This window comes from Stegodyphus dumicola, chromosome X2 (genome assembly GCF_044657685.1).
Source record: "Stegodyphus dumicola isolate Sdum_Otavi_A_Nest chromosome X2, ASM4465768v1".
Taxonomy (NCBI): Eukaryota; Metazoa; Arthropoda; class Arachnida; order Araneae; family Eresidae; genus Stegodyphus; species Stegodyphus dumicola.
In genome coordinates, this window is record NC_140781.1 from 14,459,308 (window position 1) to 14,483,552 (window position 24,245).

The 24,245-nt window shown below is 32.8% G+C and overlaps 1 protein-coding gene across 3 annotated transcripts in view; it reads right to left on the bottom strand.

Annotated features, from left to right (window-relative positions):
- The window catches only part of hook (hook microtubule tethering protein), a 227,166-nt gene that overhangs the window by 198,879 nt on the left and 4,042 nt on the right, over positions 1–24,245 (bottom strand). For all 3 annotated transcript variants that reach the window (XM_085809576.1, XM_085809575.1, XM_085809577.1), the window contains one exon: positions 14,360–14,445. In XM_085809576.1, coding sequence (XP_085665702.1) covers positions 14,360–14,445 — 86 coding nt within the window. Of the gene's footprint in view, positions 1–14,359; positions 14,446–24,245 lie in introns of those variants that run through there.

The window sequence follows — 24,245 nt, forward strand, 5'->3', positions numbered from 1 at the left end:
AATATTGAGAATGAATAAAACAGAGTTTCCAAATATTTCACTTTTTTTAAAAGCACCACTCATTCAAAATATTTGTTAATATTTGAGCACCACTCATTCACTATTTGACAAGATTACAAAGTTTCCTACTTACTAGAAATTTTGTATTAATGATTATCTCATACAACAACAGGTAATCATCACTTTGTGTTATCATAATTATATAACACAGATGTGGATTTATCACTGTTATTAACTGAACCATACATGAAAGTTCTCCATAATAGTTTAACTTCTGCATAGTATTTTTCAGTGTTAAAATTACAATAAAACAAAATCTTTGGTTTATGTTCCATCTTTTTTTATTGGATTTAACATCAAATTTTCTATGGCTCCTCTGTGCTGTAAAGCTATGTGTTGGCGCCTGAATGTCTGCTACACAAAACCTCTCTCCTCTCTGCCGTCGTTGCCTACTCTTGTAACATGCATGCGTCAATATCGTTTGTTTTTGTAATTCTTTTTATTAGCTTGTTCGATGAAAAATTTGTTGCTTGAATTTTTTAATGGCTGCTGATTGAGCGGTTAATTTTTGAATAGAATAAAAGATGGATTTAAGAGAAAATTAGTTTCGTTATTTCGTAGCTACAGTCCATAATACTATGATTAGAAGTTTGAGAGAAAGAAGGGTAAGGGTCATCCATTTTCAAGAAGTGATTAAAGAGACGCACGCTGACAGAAATTTCTATCCAAAATAGAAACTGATTTTCACAATTCTTTCTCTCAGTAATGCATTCAAAATAGATTAAATATCTGTTAGAAATACTAGACCACATATTAATTATAAAAGAAACTTATTATTTTACTTGAAAAATTAAGAAAGTGTGTCAGGAATTTGCTTCGATTTAACCTTCTTATAACCAGCACACAAAAGCAATTCCTGTTTTCTCCACACAGTTTCAGTCAAGGACTAAACGGAAGAAAACTAAAGTTCCTTAACCCGTTAACTGGGGAATAAGCTTTCAGTAAAATCGTTTCACAATGGGGACCTTTTCCTTTGCAGTAATTTCAGCACATCGCAAGGAATAAATAAAAGAATATCGCATTAAAATATTTAATGATATTAAATATTAAAATTAAACATTTTTAATCCATAAAAACAAATTAATTGAATGAATTTAAACAATTATTTCGTATGATATTCCCTAAAGGAATGCGGCATACACAAAGCAACACTGCAGTCGGGACACCAAAATCTCGATTATTCCCTAAGACCTTTGGAATAGCACAATGTGCGTTTCCTCGTTACATTAACTCTTGAAGAGTCGGATGGTATATAGTCTGCAAAATGTCTTTCAAAAGAGTCGAGATGGTTTTGGTGTCAAAGATGATCGTCCTGTACTAGTAGATGGCAACTGCAATCCGTCTCTATAATTTTCAACACCTTTTCCTACAGTTTCGATAAGGAAATGAAGGCTATCTAGGTGACCGCCATCTTTCTTGTATAAAAGATATGCATTCAAACACACCATGTCTAGTGCATGTAAAAATATCTTGTAGTAATACTTTTTTACTTGGTTTCTAGCGATTTCATAAGTTTTCATTTGTCCATTTAGCAAGATCAACTCCTCCCATATTTTTTATGTAGCCAGCGATAACTTCCGGTTTTGATATCGTTTTCCTTCGTTTTTCTACTTCTACAAATTTATTGCCGTGGATAGTACTCAATATAATTACATCCATAATCATTATTTTGTCTCTGTACCTAGCAATATGTTAATCTTTTTTCAAAACACAATTTTTGATATCAGATAGTATTCCCTTTCTATTTTTTCGCATTTTCCTACAACATCACTTTTTCTTCTGCACATCTTTTCAGCTAGATCAGTACTAGTATACCAATTATCGAGATATAGCGTATATCCCTTATTCAACAAATCGTGGCACAATTCAAGAATAATACGATTTGGTCCCTGTTCTTCTGGATAGTTCAAACCATACTGTGTGTCTTTACCTGTATATATAATGAAATCACTTATGTATCCGGATTTACTTTCACATATTTTATACAATTTAACACCAAATTGACTACTTTTCGATGGAATGTACTGTTTCCAAGACAGTCTTCCTTTCCATAGCAAAAGAGACTCATCTACAGATATTTCCTTATCTGGTACGTATAACACCTTGAATTTATTTCTCAAATAGTTCAAAATGGAATCGATTTTGTAGGTTTTTTGTTGCTCACTTTTAAATCGAAAGCATTGTTATTACTAAAATATAAAAATTTTACTAACAGTTGGAATCTTTTTTCTGACATAATTTTATAAAAAATGGAGTCTCCAGACTTTCTTGCTTTGTAAAAAAATAGTAATAATAAAAAATAGCTTTTAGTAAAACAATAAATACTCTCATCTTTCGGACATCTTGAACGCGGTTTCATGAAAGTATTTTTTTCAAAAAACTGTCCGGCGTATTTGTTTGATTGTTCCACAATAAGTTCTACAAAATTCTCATTGATAAATTTCTCGAAATAAAAAAGCCAATCCTTTTCTTCAGGTCCTTCAAATGTAAGTCTAGATTGAGATAAAAACGGGAAAGGCGATAGCAATATTCTTTCACATTTCCATTCAGCTAATGTCGGTTGAGTATTTTGGTCTATAACATCATCATCCTTTGATTCAATGTCCATAAAGAAGACAGTAAAGAAGTCGTTATCACTTTCTTCCGAACTGGTACTTATTCTTAGAATTTGACGTTGTTTACCAAACCTCCCGGGCAATATTTCATCGTCACTTTCAGACAATTCAAAAATATTTTCTGCTTCACAATAATTTTTAGCCATATTTATAAAAAACTAACAATTACTCAAATCAACAAGTTATTACTAATATGTAAAATACTGAAATGCAGACTAAAATGAAATTAAGTTGTGCAAATTAGGAGTGCTATCACAATTTATGAGCAGATAAGTGTTTTCATTGATCGATTTTTCTTGAACAACAGTCAAGAGACAGATTGCAAAAAAATGTAAGAAAATTTCGTCATGCCCATTGAAATAGTCTTCCCAGCATGACGAAAAATTTTGTCATACCCATTGAAATAGTCTTCATAGCATGACGAAACATTTCGACATACCCTTTGAAATAGTCTTCCCAGCATGACGAAAAATTTTGTCATACCTATTGAAATAGTTTTCCCAGCATGACGAAAAATTTCGTCATACCCAGTTAACAGATTAATTCATTTAAAGGAAAATCTATCCAAAGGTCAAACGAGCCAACCATTTAGAATATAATGCACAAAATCTCATTCCTATTTAATCTTTTATTAGCTTTGGTTTTTGTTTAGTTGGTTACGGCACAGCACAGCACACTAGGGCTATCTACTTGAGGACAGGGATGCAATCGTAGAGGACCTTCTGAGAGAAAGTGGCACATGTTACATGAGGAGAAAACCATGAAAACGCACATACAGAATCACCTGGAATACAGTTCACCTGGAATCAAGTCCCGGTCGAAACTACAAGTGCTCAGCGGTTTTACCACTCGATCATTGGTGGGTCTTATTGTCTAAAGCTTATTGCATAAAATAAAGTAATAATTAAAAAATTTCAGATTCAAAATCATATGCAGCGACACCATATATTATATGGTATGTATAATGTTAATATCAACCATACATAACATGGTTAGTATTACAACCATACACTACATTGCATAACAAAACAATAAATCCATTCATATGATAAATTACTGCTCTTGATCCAGATGTGACACAGTAGACAAACATGGACAAAATATTTTTAGAAGCGCTGAATATACCTATACCTCTAGTCCTTCCTTTCATGGGAAATATGTTCAACATTTCTTCTTTATCAATAAAATCTCTAAAAACTATACAAATGAAAATAAGCTGTTAGGCTGTGTTGTGTTCATTCATTAATTTGTTAAGAAAACCACAACCATTTATTAATATTACTATCAACTGCTAAATTTTTATTATTTATTCTCTCAGTATACTTTTTTTTGAGGGCATTAAAAGACAGCTGATTTTGAATTATGTAACAAGCATTGCAAGTAATTTTAAAGTAAACTTACATAATCATTTTCTGGTGTTAATAATTTTTCACATTAAATCACTGTTTAATGGATAATACCAACTTGTATTAATTACAGAGATATGCAGATTCTTTTCAAATTATCATTCTTAGTTATGACTGCAGATGAATTTTTCTTTCACAATTATGAAAATGTAAACATGAATTTTTCTTTTACGATTATGAAAATGTAAACATACTTCCATTTTTCAAGAAAATTAAAGATCTTAGATATTTTTTAGCTATCATTTTAACTGGACAGCTCTTAAAATGACAAATGAAAAGACTAAATGCTCTATTAACCAATGATTATAAATTAATTTTAAAAAAATTTGGTTCTTCCTGATTACCCATACCTCCTCAAATTATTCACAAGGCAATGCACTACGTTCTCAAAATAAATATGTGGCAACTCATGGCATCACCAATACTTATTTACCTGGCAACCAACATATGCGTGCACGCACAGCAGATGCATTTTAGTGCACACAGATTTTTACCTTCCAAATCGAAGATCACTTTTCTGATTAGCATTTGTTTTTGCATTGAATATATTTTCTTCTTTTGTAACAAATCCTAATGGGACCATGGAGTCTGCAGGCTGATGAAAACGAAAGCATCATATTTCTTAAGATATATTTTGTTCAGAAAATGCGAAAGTATCGTGTTTTTTAAGTGAAAACAAATAGTTGTGAACGTGAGAAAAACAAGAGAAAATCGATAAGTTTGCACGCAATGCCGAATTTCGCAATTTGCAGATTATTTTAGTGAAAACGGATTGCTATGTACAGGGGTGTGAACAACAATTTGCACAGTGTCAGTTTGTACAATTACCTCCCATTTTTTATTACCCCCCATGGGAACATCACTATGTACATGGAGAAAATAGCACAAAAAAAATAAAGTGAGGATATCCTGAAAAAGTTATGCATTTTATTAATGGATGTTTTTGTTTAATTTTATAGATTAATTGCTCTTTCACAGAATTTTCGTAGAATAATGCCTTCTTAGTATGCTATCGTTTTGAATATGGCTGATGCCTTTCATGTATTAACTTTAAAAAAAAAAAAAAAAAAAAGCACAAAGCAAATACAGTTTACTCCCAAAGATGGTTACATTGATAAGAAAGTGTACAGTTTAGGTTATTCTGGATATGATAAAACACATGAGAGCTATTTGGTTAAAAAAAAAGTACCCTCATGGAAGGCTTTCTATTAGAAACTAGCCCCCATTCATGTTAAGGGAAAAACCAACCATGCACCCAGCCTTTTATCTGGGATTGAACCTGGATTAAACTCTCAGCAATCTTAAATATTCAGCTGTTGGAGGGGCCAAGAATAATTGTAATGTACGGTTTGACCATTTCACACATTGCTAAATAATAAAAGCCATTTTCAGTTTAAGAACACACACCAGCATTTAAAGTCTATTGTTTAAATACAAGAAGATATCACACTTCTATGCTATAGGGCCTTGTCAGGGAAATTTTAACTGGTGTCCTACCACCTTGTCAAAAACTAATGGTTACTAATCTGTACATAGGCACATGGTTCACATGTCATGTAGCACATAGTTTATATATCTTCAGCTAGTAAAAATAGTCTTCCCTTTTTCATAGAAAATATTTTCACTTTTTTATTTTATGGGAATCAGTGAAATAATGAAAAAGCACAAGGGTATGGCTTGCCATCACTGCAATAGTTAAGTGACTGAACTGTAATAGTTAAGTAAACTAATAAATTATATTATTTTTATTTATTTACTAATTTTACTAACGTCTTGTAATCAAGAGCTGTGAATTTCTCTTTAAACTTCTTTAGAATTAGTACATATTTATAAACATAAATTTTCCCATCTAATGTATTTTTCAAGGTTGCATAACAAAATGTGGATCTTACTGAATAAAAGAATATTGAGTGATATTTGGTATCATTTTGTACAATTGGATTAAAAAAAGGGGGAAATTGCCAGTACTGTCTGCAGATAATTTTTTAAGTGAAACTGTGATCTGCCTCCAATCTAAAAATTTATTTTTATATGTGCTTTGTAGTAGTAACAAAATATCAATTATAGTAGTAAAATAATGCAATACTTAACGAAAGTGAGTTTAGTTTTCAGTATTTTTTAACTTGTAGCATTTTTTTATTCCAGAATTTTATTGTTGTTCTATGTAGAAAGGCCTTCTTAGGGAATCTCAAAAGCACAGTGTAAAGAAGTCAGTCCAGGGAGTGAGTGGTTCGGTTGAGTTGATTCCAGCGATCCCACTCCTTGTTCAATTCTTTCTGCTTTTCCCCCTATCTTTGCACACCATTCTTGATCTATGCCTACTCTGAGGGCAATCATCAAGGTCTTGTAGGAGTGGTTTTGGGATCCGTGACACTTAAGACGGCAACCACAAAGCCAACAAGACAGTTAACCGACAACATTTAGCCGACATGAACAGTTACCTGACAAGACATTTAGCCGACACGAACATTTAGCCAACAGGGCATTTAACTGACAGCTGGTTTAAGTGACAACGCATTTACCAGGCAGCACATTTAGCTGATAATGCCTGCACTTAAGCAAGAGCATGCCACAAGATTTTAGTAAAATCTGTCCTTATGTCTCCAACAAATATTTAATATTTCTATCAAATAAAAACATGCTTGGATTCTACATTAATTCACCTTTTAAGTCATTTTTTTTTTCTGTCATCAAAAATTCGATTCTTAAAGATCCTATCTCTGTGTTTAATTCCTGTGTGATTTAACATATCGGACAAACTGAAAAAGCTTTAATATTTCTCATCAGGGAACATGAATTGTATTTTCGAAAAGGAGAAATAAATTTTCAAGAGCTAATCACCGAAGGACACTTGTTTACATTTTCGCTTTGGATCTGCAATAATTATCCACAAAGCTTCTTCATGTAGTAAACTGGAGTTCTCTGAATACTTTCATATTAATAATAATTTTTCTTCTTTAGTTACCGACAGTATTTTTTTTTATCTCTCTTCCTATCACTGTCAAAATTCTGTCTCTCACCATTTTAACGTCTCGTTACTATTTTGCTCGATAGATCATGCAACATAATATATATTCATATAAAATCGTTTCGCTCCTCCCACTGCTGAAATTTCCTTTTCCTGTCATCAAGTAGAGTGTCCATTTTGCATAACTGGTAACTAGTGCTTCCAAATGAAAACTTCATTTATAGGCTATATTTTAAAAAATGATACAAACTGAGAAGAACGTTCCAAAGCTGAATAATGAAGTAAAAATTATTGCTATTATTGAATTATACATTTTATAGAAATAAATGGAGGGTTAATTTAGTGAATGTATTTTATTTTATTAAACATAATAAAAAAGTATTTTTAAGATTCTAGTTACTGATAGGAGATGCTTTAGATACATTGTGATTGAGAGGCAGTTCACACCACTATTCTTAAGATAAAAATAAGCAACTCCATTAACCCCTTAAGGACCAGCGCACAGAGATTGAAGCGCAGTCAGAGGACCATATCCGCTGAAATGGATTGTCGCCGCCGGCCCACATATTTTCATCAGTTAAGCCTAATTTTACCCAAAAAAATCAGATTAAATCAGCATTTTGATACAATGACTTCAATTTTTGAAGTTGCCTATTTAATGTACTTGTTTTCCGTGTATATTAATATAAAGAATATCACATTAATAAAAGTAAACAGACAAAGTACTAAAATCATAATTATACGCACAGAAATAAATACTACAAACATAAAAACAAAAATATAAATACGAAATTAAAAAAAAAAAAAAAAAAAATACTAAGCAAGAATTACCTGTAGGTAATTAAATTCCAATTAAAAAATTCTGCTGTGCATGAAATAATTCAAAACCAGGATCAACACACAGTCCTAAATTGCATATTTTGCACTCAAAATACGTTCTTTCTTTCACCTTTCCTTGTTTTTGTCGATGTAAATTTTCAGAAAATGTCTTCCAGTTAGACGGAAATGTCAAGTGTCTGGTGATTTTGGACAAAATTTTAAGTTTTTAAGTAAGGTCTCTTAGCCATGGCTAACGGAATGAAACTGAATATAACCCAACATATGTCCCAAAACTTCAAAAGACACCCACAAATATTTCATCCTCAAACACTGTGTGACATCAGGTTTATATTAGAAAGCTTCCTGTTTTTCTAGATCAAAAAACAGTGTGCGCCACGACGACTGGAAAGTGATCAAGGAAAGAACCCCCCATTGGTGGCATATTCGTTAATGATCCCGTCAATATATAAATTATATATGATTACATTATATGTAAATACATTATATACCATAATATAATGCCTGGGTCATTATATATAATGACCATTCAAGGCATTAAATATAATGACCTATTAAATTGAGTAAGAAAAACAAAAACACTGGCTCTTTCCTGAGAAATGCGAGCGAATAAGACAATTTATGCGTCGAAAAAGCGGATGGTCTTTCCCCTTCTGTAATAATGTTACTTTTTAATTAACCAAGAAAGCTTATGTTAAGTTTCAAAACAAATGAAAAAAAGGGACAACTGGTCTTGAGTTTTCCCATTACGGAAGTTCGGCGACATTACACCTGCTATAGTCAGCCGAGTGCATATTCCTAACAAAAAAAAGAAAATAACATAAATGAAAACAAGGAGACGGATGCATTTACCCACATTCTAATAATGAAAAAAGCAAAGAGCAAAAGCAAAATTCCTAACAAAATAAACAAAAATGCCTGGGCCCCCTTTAATTCACAGGCACACTTATAAAGAGCCGCCATTCCCAGTTTGTTTATACCAATAAATCTATCAAAATCAGAAGCACAGAACAGAAACTAATGCATACTTGCCAACCTATGACACTCAAAAATCAGGATATTTTTTTAAGAAATCAGGAGATTTTTCACAATGTTAAAAAGACTTTTTAAATGATAAAAATATAGTTTTTAATAATGAATTACCTTTAAATAGTTACTAATTCTTAAATGCAAGCAACACAAAAATAAATTACACATAAAAAACATTTTTATTACTTGCATCTTTTAAGAAAACAAACAAAAAAAAACAAAAAAAAGACACTTTAATCAGTTTTCGTACAAATGTTATGAACAGTGGCAGATTTTTCTTTCGTTAAGAAAGAAACTTCATAATTTTGTTCATAGCAATTGCCACGTAAGCCTGCTTTCGCTAATAAAAGTTTTTCTAATGTGTCATCACTAACATTAGATCTAAATTTAGTCCTCGTTTTCGCAACAACAATGGAAATCCTCTCACACGCTGCATTACTATGGGGAATTGTCAAGATGGCCAACATAATTCTAGACAGTTCACTATATTTTTAAATTCCATCACTTTCAGTTTTCCAATTAAACTCCACTGGGTGTCAATCCTAGCTGATTTTATAACTTCATCAAAGTTTTCTAATTGTAAACTGCAAAATTGTGACTGCAATATTATCAGTGGCAACATCAATATCATCATCTTTCATGACTAAATGAAGTAACACAGAAAATCTGTTCAAAAAGTACATTATATCAGAAAAAGATGCATTTTCTAGAGCAGAAACATCAGCAACTTTAGCATGCAAAATCACTTTATCGTTGACTGGAAATTTATGTAGTATGTAATCACATACTCGACAGAAGTAACTTCTAACATGAAGATAAAACTTATTTTTGTCTTCTTCTGAAAGTTCTTCCACTACTTTTGTAGTTGCAGCTCCTATTATCAAAATCTCCATCTGATTTTCTATTTCACCATAAATCACATCACATATAGAATTGGGAACTGTTTCAATTTTTCTTTCCTTTTAGAAAAACTCCTTTCAAGATAATAATAAATATCAACAATGTGTTCATCCACATTTATTGGTAAAGAAGCTGCCCCTTTATCAGCTGCTAAATTTAAGAGGTCACAGGTGCACCTCATAATCTGCAAATCTGAATTTTCCTTTCTTAAGATGCCTGCAACACCAGTCTTCAAGCCTACCATTACTGGTGCATTATCGCCACCAAGTGCTACGCAATTATCCAGAGGGACTGCATTTTCTTTTAAAGTTTTAATAATTATCTATGCTATATTAAAGCCTGTCGAACATCCTTCTAAAGTGGGGACAGAAAGTAAACTGCACTCAATTTCTGAAGACTCTGGATTAAAAAAAGAACCAACAATTGGATACAGTTTTGAATCGGTATTATTGCTTCCATCCGTAGAGAGGCAGAACGGAGCTGTTTTAACACAATCAATAATTAAAGATTTATTTTTCAAACCCATTTCTTTAACAATTGCACTTGTTTTGGTCCTTGCACTTGAGTATTTCTTAGCGATTTCACTACCAGGAAACATTTTTTCTAAATAAAGCTGCAGCATGATCCAATGCAGTCAGTGGCAGGTTGTGCTCCAGTAAAAAGGTAGAGAACAGACATTTTGCATTAATAACTTTTTGGTCCTTTGTTTCCGATGACGGAAAATTTAATTTTTCATTTTTTTTTTTTTTCAAAACAACTCATGTTGTCCTTGTGTCTTTGTGTACGCACATTTTTGAGAACATCTGCCCTTCCACCATGCAAAATCGAAAAATCGCAAAGACAGACGGTACACATAAATTTATTACATTTCCTTGAGGAAATATTGGAAGGAAAATCAACTGTGTACAATTTTTGAAACGTACACGAGTATTTCACTTTTCTCGCAAACATAACAAAAGATGATAATTTCTAAAAGCATTTCCCGGAGGCACGTGTACTCACACAACTCAGGACAAGATGAACGAAGTAACTAGAGAACATCCAAATAACAGCCTTGAGCTTGCTTTGTGCTCATTGGCTAATTTATACCAGATGACATGCAGTGGAGCTCGATAACCATTGGAGAACTGGAGAACGATGTTTCTGGATACGTGTGCTCTCACTAACAAAGCAGAAATTCTCATCTGATTTGCAAGGTTTTGTTTCAAATATAATTTAGAGAAAATTCAATTGCTTTCAGATGTCCAAAATTACTTTTTTTTTCTTCTTCTTCTTCATATAACAAAGTATTAAGCCAAGTTCAATAAAAATCGCGAGAAATTTTAAGAATAAGAAAAAGTCAGGAGAAATATATTGTAAATCAGGTTGGCGGGAAAGCGGTCGAAAATCGGGAGTCTCCTGCCTAAATCAGGAGAGTTGGCAACTCTGCTAATGCCAGTACATAAAGGTCAAATGCCATACGAATCAACCCATGTGAAAATGATTACCCTTTAGCACCATCTAATGGCTTTTAAAAATTCAAATAAATTGTTCTGTTTTAAAGTTACGTATACGTGACGCTGGGCTGCAGAGATCAATCGGAGCTCTTCGCATATACACGACGCTAGGCTGGTAGGAGTGGAATCATTGCGTTGCGTATACGGGACGCTGGTCCTGAATGTGTTAAAGTTACAGTATCAGATAACACCTTTGTAAGCATTTTTACCTAAAACGTTTTGCCATATTGAGACGACCAAAGCATTGCATAATTTTTATTTAGAGAAAAAGAAATATGTGTATGTGGGTGTATATATATATATATATATTATGCCGCTTGAAGCAAATACGAAAATTACGTAGCAAAAGAACAAAAATGAAATTTATGCTCCTTTCACCTCAAAAAACAGGTAAGATATCAAACTTTAACAATAACTCATTTTATTTCTAATAGTAGGTAAAGTATGTGCACTAGATTCCCCTACTAACAGACTTCATTGCATGCACTAAAACCCAAGTTGTTGCCTCATTCTGCTATTTCTATGCTAAATGAAGCAAATCTTCGTTACCTTTGTGGGATTAAAAGCCTTGGCATTAATCCCACATTTCTGTAACATCTTTTTTTATTGACCGTGCCTTTCGCTTAAAATACATATTTAGGTTAAATCAGGGTTGTAACTCAAACAGAAGATTGAAATTCCCCCGACTTTTCCAGGTGTGTTTCAAGAAAATTCCAGGATATCTGCATAGTGCATGTTGACTTTGCTAAGCAAAAATTAATTATGGTACACACTTAAAAACACAAAAATGTGCCAGTTACATATGACTTTATATGATATATATCCCCAAATAGGAGTTGTTTCCTCCTCCGAGGATTGAGATTAGAATCAGCCCAATCGAGATTTAAAAATTACTGCAGACATTTTGCAGCTAAAGGAAAAAAGAAGTCTATTTAATGATGTTTTAAATCAAACTCAAATATTTTATATTTATTTTGCAGCATATATAAGTAAAACATTGTGCATTAAATTTTGTGATGGTACATCATATTACTGCTATAATTAGTTTCACAAGTATGCCATAGAAAATTGTCTGAACTTTGACAGTATTATGTATTAACTAATAATAAATAAATTTAGAAGGAAGAAGTTACATACGAATAACATTAATATAAAGCTCATTACGTAAGTATTCTTTATTCTATATTGGTTTTAAATTTTTACTTTGAAATCTTGCCTAAAATCGAGTGACAAACGCCTGGTGTGCCCAGAGTGGGATCACTGAAACACCAGACCAACTAACAACTGCATCTTTCTTTCACTGCAGCATTTTCTTCAATGAGCTCATTCACAATAGAAAGGTGGATGCAGAGGCATAGCTAAGGTTTTTAGCGCCCAGGGACAACTGGAGATTTTGCACCCTTTTCTGTGTGCCAAGAATGAAAAATATTTCATTCTAAAAATTTGTAACATCAATTTGCTGCCCCCTGAATGCTGCACCCAGGAACACATGTCCCCCTTTGCCCCACCCTAGCCCTTTTCTGAAGGTCAAGGGTAATGTTATCAGTTAGCTCTTTGATTTTTCACTAGAGGTTTTCTCTTTTTTCTTTTGCTTTCGTGAAAAGAAGTTTTGTTAGCTTTACGTTTTGATAGGTTTGAGTTATAGATGTTTCATTTTATTCTATAGTTTATATTTTCTTAATTGTAGATATTAGTTTAATTTTTTTTTCTGATTTTTTATTATTTTGCAAATAGATCAGAGACAGCTGACCGCTTCTGAAGCACCGACAGAGCAAAACAAATTGCCTTCATATAGTGAATCTGATTTGGATAATGGTACATATGCAAAACATGCAATATTGGTTGTGCTTTTTCAAAGGTGGGTCACTTGCTTCGAAAAGTACTACCATGGAAAAAACTAGATGAAAGTCTATCATATAGCTAATCTATCATTTTTTATTTATATGCATGTAATCATCATATAATTAAGAAGAGCTTCTTTAAGTGTAGAGTAGCAGGCCTTTCCATAGTGCAGCCTGGGTAATACTAAATCTGCTACGGTAATCAGAATCTAGTGTTTTTTAATTGTAGGCAAAATCTTTTATGTTGTTGCGTGCTTCCCAACAATGCTCGCTTCAGTGTTCTTTTTTGAAGTCTATTTATTTAGTAAGCCTGCTCCGAAGTGCTATCTCTGTAAAATTTTACTTGTGTTCTTCTCTAGGCTTGAGCAGACTGAAGTGTGTGTGTGTGGGTTGTTGTTGTTGTTGTAGAAATTCTAATTTTAAAATGTAATGTGTCGGAAAGGGATAACCTCTTACGTGGCTTGGGATCTACAAAATATCTATCACTAGCAATTCAGCTTGAAGACCAATACTGAACAAGCATCTTCTGCCAATTTGTATAACTAACTGCTAGACCTTTTGAGTTTAGTAAAGGATATCCCAGTTCACTCACAGTACAATACGGATTGGTACACACCATCCTTTTAATCTAATGATTCATACAAGCCAAAGTTCACCTCTGGCCAACTTTTGCTGTTATCCAAATTCATCATTCTTGTAACCAATCCATTGTTCAATGCTGCGAAAGCAATAATACTAAACAATGTTGATGCCCTTGCCTAACACATAGTGATATACCAAGGTGATAATCATTTCTAAGCAAAAAGACTCTTTTCCTGTCCATTTGCAATAGATGATAAATGTCCCATAAAGGCATTGTAATAGCAAACCACAAACCTTATTACAATTTCTGAAGTCTTATGTTTCAGAAACCAATTGCATTCCAAAAGGCTTTTCTACCATTTAAGCCTCTCTCACATGCAATGATTACATGTAGGCAATTAAAATTTTTCAAAATTGAACCTGAAAATATAATGCTGATTTTTGTTGTTTGACTTCTAAATTGATGCTTGTTCAGCATGTTATTGTATCTTACTTAAAAATTTGTCTTAGCCTATACCTACAACTTTCCCACTTATGTAACTTTAACGGCTTTCCTTTCTGATGTTGCAATTTTAACATTCAGCAGTACACTGAAAAATGTTCAAAAGTAATAATTGTTACTTACATATTATTCAGAACTTTAGAAATAACTACACCATTAGTGAAGTCTTCAACAGTACCATCTACGCCTTCAATGTTAAACGTTTTCAGCTAAACAATACAAAAAAAAAATTATGAATAATTCTGTTTAGTATTTTGGACAACACAATAAAAAAAAATTTAAGCATAAATATTTACAAAAATTATGGACACAAAAATACATAATGGCATTAGCATTACATGGTGAAGTCTATCACAGAAAAGATTAAATATCTAACCATTTTCCCTGAAAGATTAAAGAGCTCTAAGGGCTCTATATCCTACACTGCAGTTAGTGACTTCATTAAAAATTTTCTAAAATACTACCAAATAACATATTTAGTGAAGCTGTAATTTTTAAAACAGAGAAATCTCGAATTTTAGAAAGTAAAATACAAATATAATAAGAAAAAATATCAAAGAATGGACAAATATTAATATCATCACTTTTTTAAGTTAGCACTACTATTTAGAAAACTCCAAAAATATCACCAACCTCTGATACTTGCATATTAAAACGCAATCACCTTGGCACAATTTGGAGATTTTTACAGATGAAAAGGTAAAAATTACTTACCGAGTGCAAGTTGGCAGTTTTTGTGCCTTTTTTTGGGGGGGGGATGAGCAGATTCACATACTATTAATATTTATTGGCAGTAAACATTATCAGTACATGAAATGAAAGCATTCTTTAGCAATTTAAAATACAAACATGAATTATTGAATATGTATCAGTTAACATGTTCTGCCTGTCACCAAATTTGCTGTCCTTTCCGTTCAGCCGGTTATCTTGGTAACAAATTCGGTTTAATCCAGATTCATAACAAAATGTTTTCAAAAAAGTTGTTATGTATTGTAATATGAGTAAAGCTAAGCTGCATTTTTTGTTTAGAATGTTTCAATAAATTTCATTAAAACTACATTTGATCACATTTCATCGAGATTATATTTATTTTTCAACTTTAATACTGTCGGTCCTGTGGACAGCCACCAGCCAAATGAAAATTCCAGTGCTGGTCCCATGGTAAGTTCACTGCCGCTCCCCAGGGACCAACGCCGGCCACACGGAAAGTTCACTGCCGGCCCCTAGGGACTGGCACTGGGTTCAACAAGTTAAAAAATAAAACACATTCTTCTTAAACTTCTCTCAAAGTACATAGTGATCTGTTTTTGCTTATAAAAACATCACAGATTCATGTAGGTCTCGGCAACAGTAGCTATCTAGGAAATGCAATTCCTCGTTCCCTTTAGAAATTTTCAGCAAAATTCTGTATACCTGCAGAAATTTTACCATGGTTTCTTCTATTGATAGCAAATTCCACAAGCTTCAAAACTAAGTTCAAGGCAAAAAATATCATGATTTGTTTATAAAAACCATTGGAACTTGGAACACAACAAAAAAGAATGCATAAAAAAAGGGCAACATTGCTTGACTGACAGACTGTTATGAGCATGATTGTCGGAAGGATGGTTATGTATTTGTTGTCAGAGTTTGGGTTATTCTGAAAATTTGTCGATTTCTACTAAGGTGGTTGCATTAATAGGTAAGTACCAAATTCTATATAAAAGAAAAAAATTTAATTTACAGCAATTATTATTATTCAAACAAATGCACACAAAAAAATTGTTTTTATTAAAAATATTTATGATAGGGAAGACAAGCCTTTCCCAAATCAAGATCTTAGATGTTCCAGTTACTAATATCATTTTTTTAAATGTTGGTTTACATATGTTACATAAAGCTAACAAAGGCAAGTAAAATCTTAACACATAAAGTGTGGGTATTTTTCCAAATACTGCTCAGTTGCAGTCAGTCATAAATTATAAAAAAGTGAAAACACGAGGAAGCTAGAAAAAAGGGAAACTGCGTGCTTCAGAGTTGTGGAAAAACATAAGGGCAGTTTCAACATCTAATTTCTTTGCATTCATTTTTACAGACATGAAAATACAGAAAAATTGAATTCTTTGAATGAATGCAATTTTGTATTACGAAAATGACTTATTGAAATATAATTCAAATACATCTTTTTTTTTAAAGATATAGAAGTAGAAAGACATATTTTTGTTACAACAATGAATTTGTATTTTAAATATTGAGTTCTGTATTTTGAATGTTATATTATATGAATACAAAGTATCTGAGTATCCTTGAAGGTTTGCAATAAATCTATATTTTCATTAAAACGGGAAATAGTCTTAAATAATATGGACAAATTGATGACCAAAACAAACGGGAAATAGTCTTAAATAATATGGACAAATTGATGACCAGACAAATGATGTCCTTTTCACATCAAAGGACAGTTTTTCAAATTAAAAACATATTGCAGGTCCCTGCTTTTTGGTTAATTTTCTAATGCCATTCACACATTTAATTATTTTCAATTTGGAACTTATGAATAAATGTGTATTGTATGGATGTATATATGAATGATGCAGGTATGTACATAGGTACGTACAGGTAGTATATACATACGCATATCATTTACATTATATTTACATGTCGTTGATATAGAGTAATTCAGTGATCTCAATGCTGTTTCCATTTCCAAGACATTTCCGTCTGTTTGTTTTTCTTTTAAATTTTTTATTATTTATGAAAGACTTTACTTTTGTTTTTCAAAGTGAATCACCAGAGTGCAATGTATTGATATATGTACTCTACAAAAATTTCACGAGCATCCGGTGAGGGTAAAGCATTAGTTATTTGGTCACGTTATTTTAGATTCTTTCTAAAAATTGAAAATTGCTATGAATTCTGAACATCTAAGCAGCAGTGGAAAAACAAACGAAACAAAAAATAAGAGAAAATAAGCAGGAAAAGCAAACAGGTGCAATATTTTCATTCATTACATCTTCTCTATAAGGTCGAAATAAAGACCAAGTTGAATTATTACCTTCCACCAGTGGTGGTGAAATATCTAAAATATCACCTTTTGCAAGTTTAGAAGCAGTTGATAATTTTGATAATAATACTGAAGCTAAGACGACAATATCAATGAAAAAGATGACCTACACACCATTTCCTAGTGATTTGACAGACTGCCCGATGTATATACACTTTATAACAAAAAAAATCAGCGCACAAAGAAGGAATTATCCGATTCCTTTGAAATTTCGCATGCATAAATTTTTTTATCAAATATGCAAATGATTCAAATTTGGTGTCTAATGAATGAATAGTGTGATCTCCAGTGCATTGGAACTGCGCATCCCGCAGATGTACTTATATATAAGGAGCTGTTCTTGAACTGTTGTTAAAAATTTCTGTTGCATTGCGATTTAGGATACCTTTCAACAACTGAAAAAAATGCCTCGTAGCAGGATTCGAGCTCATTTCGAGCAATTGTCAGAGTCTGAAAGGTCGTATCATTGCACTGAAAGAGGCAGGTTGGGCAAATCGGCGCTCATCATACAAGTCAAAGCAATGCGGCGATTAGAAGATGCTGGCAAGAATGGGTGGACAATGGCAGATTTCAGCGTCATGATGGTAGCAGTCGACCTAGGGCCACAACAGACTGGGAGGACAGAGTGACTGTCAGATCAACTGTCACAAAGCCTGATTCATCGTTATCGACCAACAGACATGCGACCCGTGCACGAGTGTCCATAATGACCATTCACAGATGGATGATAGAGCAAAATCTATGCTATTACAGACCATTGCACCACCTACCACTCACGACTGCACACTGTCGAACCAGATTACAGCGGTGCTTCGCTCGATCAGGTTGGAATGATGCTGACTAGGGATGTATAGTCTTTAGCGATGAACCATGCTTCCAACTGTGTCATGAGGATCATTGAAGACGTGTCTGGAGACGCCCATGTCCCAATCCTGCTTTCATTATTACACACCACACAGGCACTCAAACAAGAGTTATGGTCTGGGGTGCCATTTTTCTTGATAGCCAGACCTTTTTGGTTGTCAGAGGCACACTTACAGCACAGTGCTACATCAACGACATTCTGAGACCTATTTTGCTACTGTTCCTTTTGCAGTTACCATGACCTTATTTTTCAGCAAGATAATGCCAGATCACATATGTCAAGTGTTGTTATGAACTGTCTTACAGCTTGTCAAACACGTCCTTGGCCAGCCAGATTGCCAGATCTCTCTCCCATTGAGCATGTCTGGGATTTGATAGGAAGGTGACTGCATCTACCAGGGAATATTGATGACCTAGCCCGACAATTAGAGCAAATTCGGCAAGAAATACCACAGGAGACCATCCGGGAGCTTTATCAGTCTATGCCACGCCATGTGGCAGCTTGCATCCAGGCTAGAGTTGGGTCAACACCTTATTGAGCTTGTTACTTTGTTACTCTAAAATAAATCATTCAATTGTTCTAAAACTTTAATCATTTTCTATTCTGTACATAATCTTCCTATCCACCAATTTTTTCCCTCCTTCAGACAACTCCTTCTTGTTGTACTTTTTTTTTTTTTTTTTTTTTTTTTTTGGTTATAAGAATGTATTTTCGGACTTTCAGAGATATTTTGCTAAAAATCTACCTAGGCAAAAAAATTGACAAAATAAGTTTTTTTGCAAGGAACCACTGCAGAGTGATATATAAAAACTGTCCCCGCTCTAGCTACATCCCTGAAAGTAAGCATTAATTTAAGTATTTACCAAATAGATTTTATCACATTTTATGCATCATGCAGACTACATTTCCAGCTCTTTCATTTAAGTGCAAATACTGTACAAGCTTATTCATAATTTAATTCAGTTTTCATCCAGACAATTGCTTTCTTAACACCTATTAAACTTAAAATAGTTTAATAGATGTTGCTGTAATTTAACACTTTTGATTGTAATTTAATGTTTTCAGAAATTTGCTAAATTAATCTGTTAACTGGGTATGATGAAATTTTTCGTCATGCTGAGAAGAAAGACTATTTCAATGGGTATGTCGAAATGTTTCGTCATGCTGGGAAGACTATTTCAATGGGCATGACGAAATTTTTTGTCATGCTGGGAAGACTATTTCTATGAGCATGACGAAATTTTTCTTACATTTTTTGCAATCTGTCACTTGACCGTTGTTCAAGAAAAATCGATCAATGGAAACACTTGTGTGCTCATAAATTGTTATAACACTCCTAATTTGCACAACTTAATTTCATTTTAGTCTGCATTTCAGTATTTTACGTATTAGCAATAACTTGTTGATTTGAGTAATTGTTAGTTTTTTATAAATATGGCTAAAAATTATTGTGAAGCAGAAAATATTTTTGAATTGTCTGAAAGTGAGGATGAAATATTGCCCGGGAGTTTTGGTAAACAATGTCAAATTCTAAGAATAAGTACCAGTTCGGAAGAAAGTGATAACGACTTCTTTACTGACTTCTTTACGGACATTGAATCAAAGGATGATGATGTTATAGACCAAAATACTCAACCGACATTAGCTGAATGGAAATGTGAAAGAATATTGCGATCGCCTTTCCCGTTTTTATCTCAATCTAGACTTACATTTGAAGGACCTGAAGAAAAGGATTGGCTTTTTTATTTCGAGAAATTTATCAATGAGAATTTTGTAGAACTTATTGTGGAACAATCAAACAAATACGCCGGACAGTTTTTTGAAAAAAATACTTTCATGTAACCACGTTCAAGATGTCCGAAAGATGAGAGTATTTATTTTTTTACTAATTTTGCAAGGATAGGAAAACCTTCTTATCAACTTTATTTCACAAAGCGAGAAAGTCTGGAGACTCCATTTTTTATAAAATTATGTCAGAAAAAAGATTCCAACTGTTAGTAAAATTTTTACATTTTAGTGATAACAATGCTTTTGATCTAAAAGTGTGCAACAAAAAAAACCTACAAAATCGATTCCATTTTGAACTATTTGAGAAACAAATTCAAGGTGTTATACGTACCAGATAACGAAATATCTGTAGATGAGTCTATTTTGCTATGGAAAGGAAGACTGTCTTGGAAACAGTACACTCCATCGAAAAGAATTCGATATGGTGTTAAACTGTATAAGGTATGTGAAAGTAAATCTGGATACATAAGTGATTTCATCATATATACAGGTAAAGACACGCAGTAATGTTCGAACTATCCAGAAGAACAGGGACCAAATCGTATTGTTTTTGAATTGTGCCACGATTTGTTGGATAAGGGATATACGCTATATCTCGATAATTGGTATACTAGTACTGATCTAGCTGAGAAGATGTGCACAAGAAAACCAATGTTGTAGAAACAATGCGAAAAAATAGAAAGGGAATACCATCTCGTATCAAAAATTGTGTTTTGAAAAAAGATAAACATATTGCTAGGTACAGAGACAAAATAATGATTATGAAGTGGAAAGACAAAAAGGATGTAATTATATTGAGTACTATCCACGACAATAAATTTGTAGAAATAGAAAAACGAAGGAAAAAGATATCAAAACCGGAAATTATTGCTGACTACAACAAAAATATGGGAGGAGTTGATCTTACTGACGGACAAATGAAAACTTATGAAATCGCTAGAAATCAAGTAAAAAAGTATTACTATAAGATATTTTTACATGCACTAGACATGGTGTGTTTGAATGCATATCTTTTATACAACAAAGATGGCGGTCACCTAGATAGGCTTCATTTCCTTATTGAAACTGTAGAAAAAGGTGTTGAAAAATATAGAGACGGATCGCAGTTGCCATCTACTAGTACAGGACGATCATCTTTGACACCAAAACCATCTCGACTCTTTGAAAGACATTTTGCAGACTATATACCATCCGACTTTTCAAGAGTAAATGTAATGAGGAGATGCAAATTATGCTATTCCAAAGGTCTTAGGAAAGAATCGAGACTTTGGTGTTCCGACTGCAGTGTTGCTTTGTGTATGCCACATTGCTTTAGGGCAGTGTTTCTTAACCTTTCTAGCGAGTCGCATCCCATTGAATCTGAAAATATATCTCCCGCACCCCATTGTAAAATGTGGGCTGATCTTTAGAATATGGTAACTGGTAGTTTGGCGACATTTTGGAGGCGATAAAGGTTACTAACTGGGACTTTGGTAATAATGTGAGCAGTACTCAGTTCCGATTACGCATTATTTTGTGTGAGGGAAATGAGAGATCATTGGATATGTCATGTGATATTAATGGACGAATTACGGTTCTTTAATCGGAAAAGGGGGGAATTTGGAAAAATATATGTGGCTGTATATTATTTTGTATTAAGCTTCATTGTGTGTTGTGTGAAGTAGGGTTGAATAATTTTGGGATTGTATGGCGCTGTCTAAAGTGAAAAATCGTATGAATGTTTGGAAGATGAAGGTTTTAAACATCTTGCTGTGAACCACAAATATTATTTTAAAGATCCGGAAACAGGTGCACATACCAATATAATAGAGGGCACGTGGAGTGCTATAAAAAGCACCATTCCGAGGCACTGTGATAAAGAGAATTTTGCTTTTTATTTAGCGGAGGAAGTGTGGAGGAAAAATTCGCAGAAAAAAATCGTTGAATAATTGTATTGAATACATAATAAAAGTGTATCCACCATGTAAGCAAAATTCTGAAGAAGATTAGGTAAGTTAGTATTTTTAATTATTTGAGGATATTATTTTTATGCATTGTTCTAAATGTAAGGTGGAAGTAAAGTAATTTGGTATTATTGGGAAATTGTTATTAGCAATGATTTAGTTTAAAGTAATTAGGATTGTAAGCTAATTTTTATTAATTTAATGTATGTGCTTATTTATATTTTAAGTAGTGCTTTTGAATTTAATTATATTTTAATTAAATGATAGTTATTTTGTGAATTTTATGTTTGTAGGAATTTGGTATACGTTTTAGTTGAAGTAAACGTGCATGGAAATAATTTAAATATTTGACACTAAGTATTTGTAATGTTTGCAGTATAAATTCGTTGGTGACGTTTATAATATAATAGATAATTTAGAGGTAAAAGTTTTTGGATATTTTATTTATTTTATACGTGGAAATGTTCATATTTGGAAAGGGTATATACTTTTTCGTTATTAGGTAATTTCCTATATGTTCTTTTTAACGGGTTTAAAGATTTAGAAAATTCTCATACATTTTCGTGAAATTTTTCTAATTTATAAGAAAAAAGCAGTGTACATGGATAAGGTGAAGAGTGTGCGCAATGCCACTTTTGTGCAATTCTGGGATTTTTTTTTTTAAGTAAAAATAAGGCGACCTGTACATGGTTTAGTGATATTTTAATTAAATGATAGTTATTTTGTGAATTTTATGTTTGTAGGAATTTGGTATACATTTTAGTTTAAGTAAACGTGCATGGAAATAATTTAAATATTTGACACTAAGTATTTGTAATGCTTGCGGTATGAATTTGTTGGTGACGTTTATAATATAATAGATGATTTAGAGGTAAAAGTTTTTGGATATTTTATTTATTTTATATGTGGAAATGTTCATATTTGGAAAGGGTATATACTTTTTCGCGATCAGGTAATTTCATATATGTTCTTTTTACCGGGTTTAAAGATTCAGAAAACTGTCATGTATTTTCGTGAAATTTTTCAAATTGAGAATAAAGCAGTGTACATGGATATAGTGAAGAGTGTGCGCAATGCCATTTTTGTGTAATTCTGGGATTTTTTTTTAAGTAAAAATAAGTCGACGTCTACACGGTTTATGTGTATGCGTTACTTTGAAAAACGCGTATAAACGCGCGTATGGTATTGTGCACTTTTTCCCAATTTTGCAGTGAATATTTGTCATGATTAAGCAGTTTTTGTAGATAAAATTTCTAGCATAAGTGTAATTCGGCTAGTAGATTGTTGGAAGAAGTGTTCAGTAGATAAAAAAAAAAGAAACATGTCTTTACTTCGTGAAGACAAAATGGCGGTGGGGGAAAAAAAAATAGAGGGTTGCTGTAGGAGAGTTGGTCGCCAAATTTTCGCCAAGTTACCATAATCTAAAGATCAACCAAAATGGGTTTTAATTTTTTTAGTCTAGAAAAATACATTTTTTGCGAAACTTATTGTTTATTGAAAAATATTGCACATTTTATATGAATACAAAACAATATTATTTTTATTAATGACTAGTCTGTTATTGTTTGTTCATTATTATACTGGCGAGGCGAGGTTCCTTTTTTGAAAGACATACGCGTAAGTCATCACTTGCATTTAAGCGATTTCTCACTTTAGTTTTTATATGCAAAAGCGATGAAAATCCCATAAGTAGGTGGTAGCAAAGGGTAAGACTAACTGCAGTGCTCCGTTCGCTAACTCTGGATAACGTTGTAACTGTGAACATATATTGAACTCAGCACATGCGCAAGCTGGGATAACGTTCTCCGCTTGTATTCCCACAAAGTTTTTTTCTTTTCTCCGTCACCTAGCTGCCTGTTCACGTTCGTTTGTAGCATTTCGTGCCTTTTCGTAGCGTAGTGTATACGCCCATTGGCACCGGCTCTTTCCTGTGTCTTTTGCCGATAAGTGAGCTAGGTGGTACCAATTTTTATGAGCTTCAATATTGGGGACACTATTCCAGATTTCAAATATTTTATTATAAGAAATTTAATAAATGATATTTAATAATTTTTATGGTTAGTTAGGGGCTTCTCCCGCACCCCCAAAAATACCTTCCCGCACCCACCCCCGGTTAAGAACCACTGCTTTAAGGAATATCATACGAAATAATTGTTTAAATTTGTTCAATTAATTTCTTTTTCCAGATTAAAAATGTTTGATTTTAATATTTAATACCATTAAATATATTAAAACAATTTTCTTTTATTTATTCCTTGCGATGTGCTGAAATTACTGCAAAGGAAAAAGTCCCCATTGTGAAACGATTTTACTGAAAGCTTATTCCCCAGTTAACAGGTTAAGTTTATCTTTGTGTGACCTTGCATCAAA